The sequence below is a fragment of the Mandrillus leucophaeus genome, unplaced genomic scaffold, assembly GCF_000951045.1.
Source record: "Mandrillus leucophaeus isolate KB7577 unplaced genomic scaffold, Mleu.le_1.0 Scaffold199, whole genome shotgun sequence".
In the NCBI taxonomy this organism is placed as follows: Eukaryota; Metazoa; Chordata; class Mammalia; order Primates; family Cercopithecidae; genus Mandrillus; species Mandrillus leucophaeus.
In genome coordinates, this window is record NW_012102020.1 from 613596 (window position 1) to 618015 (window position 4420).

At 42.8% G+C, this 4420-nt stretch overlaps 1 protein-coding gene across 1 annotated transcript in view; it reads left to right on the forward strand.

The window, feature by feature from the left end:
* The window catches only part of RNF168 (ring finger protein 168, E3 ubiquitin protein ligase), a 32893-nt gene extending 29037 nt beyond the window's left edge, over window positions 1-3856 (forward strand). The window contains exons 6-7 of the mRNA XM_011978701.1: window positions 295-376; window positions 2844-3856. Of these exons, the coding sequence (XP_011834091.1) occupies window positions 295-376; window positions 2844-3797 (1036 nt within the window). The 3' untranslated portion in view covers window positions 3798-3856. The remainder of the gene's footprint in view (window positions 1-294; window positions 377-2843) is intronic.
* The last annotated feature ends 564 nt before the right edge of the window (window positions 3857-4420 follow it).

Below are 4420 nucleotides of genomic sequence, written 5' to 3' on the forward strand. Positions count from 1 at the left end.
CACTCCAGCCTGGGTGACAGAGGGAGACTCCATCTCAAAAAAAAAAGAGAGAGAAAAGAAATATTTAGATTTGACTTTTACTTCCTCTTCTGTTTTTCACTGAAATATCAATACTGAACCATTAAATTTTGTCCTGGCATTAGACCAAAATACCTGAAGCGTGGAAATGAAATACACTGTGATAAATCAGTCAAGCAGCTAACCAGACAACCTTCAGTATAAATAGCTTTATTATGTTGGGTACATACCATCTGCCTTTCAAAGCATCCAAACTTTGGTAAACTTTTCTTTCAGGTATTTGACACCTAAATCTCCATTTGGGTCGGCCTCACACTCTGAAGCTGTACAAGAAGTCAGGAAAAACTCCGTATCTAAGGTATGTTGATACTGAAGATGTTCTGAGTTTTGCTAGTTTATTAATGCTATAGATTATGATACCCATAGTTTTCTACCTTTTAACAAAAGCCACTATAGTTAATCAGACACCCTTTCTGAGTCCTCTTAGGTTCACCTAGAGAAAAAGCACTTTTTCTCTAAAGGAAACTACAATTTTTAAAATAAACATACTATAAAAAGCAAATCTGCCTTAAAAAGCAAAGTTTTTCTCTAATGGGCTAGAGAGTAAATAATTTCGCCTTTGCAGTTAGTATGGTCTGTGTCATAGCTTCTCAGCTATGCTGGTATAGTGTGAAAGCATCTACAAATAATACGTAAACACATTAGCTTGAATGCATTCCAGTAAAACTGTTTACAAAAACAGTCAGGAGGCTGGATTTGGTCCATGAGCCATAGACTACTGATCCTTGACCTACGTGATCCAGACTCACAAAACTGAATAACTTATACCTGGCACCAGCTTCACTTAGAATATTACAAGATGGAGCCAGAATGCAGTGGCTCGTGCCCGTAATCCCAGCATTTTAGGAGACTCAGGCAGGTGGATCACCTGAGGTCGGGAGTTCAAGACCAGCCTGACCAATATGGAGAAACTCCGTCTCTACTAAAAATACAAAATTAGCCAGGCATGGTGGTGCATGCCTGTAATCCCAGCTACTCAGGAGGCTGAGGCAGGAGAATTGCTTGAACCCAGGAAGTGGAGGTTGCAGTGAGCCAAGATAGTGCCATTGCACTCCAGCCTGGGCAACAAGAGCGAAACTCCGTTTCAAAAAAAAAAGAATATTACAAGATGGGAGGCCAAGCACAGTGGCTCATGCCTGTAATCCCAGCACTTTGGGAGGCTGAGGTGGGTGGAAAGTTGGGAGTTCGAGACCAGCCTGGCCCATGTGGTGAAATCCCATCTCTACTAAAAATACAAAAAAAAAAAAAAAATTAGCCAGGTATGGCACACACCTGTAGTCCCTGCTACTCGGGAGGCTGAGGTAGGAGAATCGCTTGAACCCGGGAGGCGGAGGCTGCAGTGAGCTGAGATCATGCCATTGCACGCCAACCTGGCTGACAGAGCGAGACGCCACCTCAAAAAAAAAAAAGAATATTACAAGATGAGGAAAAGTGTGCTAGTAAGGCAGCATCAGGCACATGTGTCCAGCAGGAGGCCTCAGCAGCAGAGCTCCAAGGTGACAGCCTGGAAGAAGGCCACACAAGTGAGTGTATGAACTACTTGGAGGCCGCGTGCCCTGTGAGGGTCAGTTATTCCTTCTAACAGTGGATGTAGCTTCCGGGGTCTTGGTAAGAAACATACCCAGTCAAGTTACTTATAGAAGTAACTTATAGAAGTCCCAAGCTTTGTCTTCCAAACACTAGGTGGTTTTTTTTTTTTTTTTTGCTTGTTTGTTTTGTTTTGTTTATTTTTTTTTTGAGAGAATCTCTCGCCCAGGCTGGAGTGCGGTGCATGCTCAGTGCATCCTCAGCTTCCCCAGCAGCCGGGACTACAGGTGCCTACCCCCATGCCCGACTCATTTCTGTATTTTTAGTAGAGACGGGGTTTCATCATGTTGGCCAGGCTGGTCTCAAACCCCTGACCTCAGGTGAGCTGCCCGCCTCAGCCTCCCGAAGTGGTGGGATTACAGGCGTGAGCCACCGCGCCCGGCCATGTTCCAGATATCTTTAAATATCATTTATACATATCTCTACGTTGATATTAGACTGCAGTTACGCCTTGTGGCAAAACAGAGAGTGGGTGTACTACCTCAGGGATGACACAGATAATTAGATATTATGAGTTACTAGACTGGCTGGTAGATCTTATTATTTAGTGGATTAATGCACATTATTACATCACATTTTTTTAAACCTTTTAATGATTGTGTTACAATATAAATTGTTCCTTTTATAAAGCTACTATATGTCTTACTTTTTTAGTTAAAAACATTATTCTCAGAAGTGGTCTGTGAGCTTCACCTAAATGCCAAAAGGAGGGTCCACAGTACAGAAAAGGGTTAAAAACCCCTGCGCTGGCGGACCTTTGTGAGGTGAAAGGAGGTCAGGTCCTGATACCAGCTATTGGCCATATTTGGAATCTAGTCTATGGGTTTTAATCTGTAGGTTTTCATGGGAGTGAAAATGAAGTAATAGCTTAATCGAAATTTGCCCATGAAATAAAAATTCTATGAAGAATAAATATACACCTACTTGGGAGACTGAGGCAGGAGAATCACTTGAACCTGGGAGGTGGAGGTTGCAGTGAGCTGAGATCGCGCCACCGCACTCCAGCCTGGGCAACAGAGCAAGACTCTGTCTGGAAAAAAAAGAAAAGAAAGAAATATACCTTATTAGTAATAATAGTGCATAGTGACAGTTCCGCTATAGTATCAGTGTAATTGGACTTACATCTTACGATTTGATATTTTTCCCTAGGTCACTCAGCCTTTTTCTGTTTTCTACAGGATATTGACAGTAGTGATATGAAAAGCCCAACAGGGCAAGACACAGAAATGGAAGGTATGCCGACACTTTCTCCACAGATACCGCTTGGAACTGGAGAACAAGGTGCAGATTCTTCAGCAGAGCCCCCTATGCCATGGTTATGTGCCTGTGGTGCCGAATGGTACCACGAAGGAAATGTCAAAACAAGAGCAGGCAATCATGATAAAGAGTTCTGTGTCTTAAGTCACGAGGGACCTAAAACCAGAGTTCCCGACCCTAAAGAAGCTGCAGTCACACCTTGTGGCAGAACGGAGAGTGGGTGTGCCCCCACATCAGGGGTGACCCAGACAAATGGAGACAACACAGGTGAGGCAGAAAACGAAGAGCTGGGCCTACTGATCAGGAAGGATATTTCCAAAAGAAAAAGCCAAGAGTCTTCCTTTGAAGCAGTCGAGGATCCATGCTTTCCTGCAAAAAGAAGAAAAACGTCCCCCGAATGTTCCCCAGATCAAGAGGAAACAGAAGTAAACTTTACCCAGAAACTGATAGATCTGGAGCATCTGCTGTTTGAGAGACATAAACAAGAAGAACAGGACAGGTTATTGGCGTTACAACTTCAGAAGGAGGTGGATAAAGAGCAGATGGTGCCAAACCGACAGAAAGGATCCCCAGATGGGTATCACCTCCGCGCTGCGTCCTCCCCTCCAGACAGAGTGCCAAATGGACAGAGGAAGAATCCCAAAGACAGGAACTCCAAAAGGCAAACTCATACAGAGCATCCAAAACCGCAGAGAGGCTCCAGGGACGAAAGTAGGCACCTGTCTTTAAAGATGCAGTTGAAGCATTCAGTGAATGGAAGAAAGATGCCAAATTCTTCTAGAGATCAGTGTAATGTATCCAAAAGTGCCCATTCCCTACAGCCTAGCATTTCACAGAAAAGTATTTTTCACATGTTTCAGAGGTCCACAAAGTAATGCCTGGTAAAGGGAGTGCTTTGTGATCTAGTAAAGCTGGAGTGTGAAGCTCTTTTCTATCATGGAATCTATCCACATGTTACTCATGCTGCTCTCGGGGCACACTCATTGTCCTTAATAAAGGTCTGTGTGGTGGTGAGGGCTGCATAGACACATGTGCTTCTGCACAGCTCAGCGGTAAGCGGGGGTCCCCTGTCATTTCCTTAATAATGGATATGTATTAAGTTTTACAATTCTTATAGATAGCTTAAGCTTTGGCCAACTCCAGGAAGTCTCCAAGTGCCAGTCTTTCCAAAAAATGCATGTTTTGTGGCCTTTGCTCACCTTTTCATCATGACTGGTAATCAAAGCAATATTGTACTATTCTAAGTAATTAAGGAACCCATTCAGGGTTTAAAATGTATTTTCTTGCTATTGTCACGTTTTACAGAGTACTCAAAAGGTATTTTCCTAAAGTAATCTGATTTCCATCTCCAGTTTAATTCAGTTTTCGGCATTGTAGCATTTCCTTTGGTGTTTTTTTGTTTGTTTGTTTTGTTTGACGGAGTTTCAAAATTTGGATTCATATTCATATGTGGGAAATCCCAGATATTTCTTTTTTTTTTTTTTCCTTTTTTTTTTTT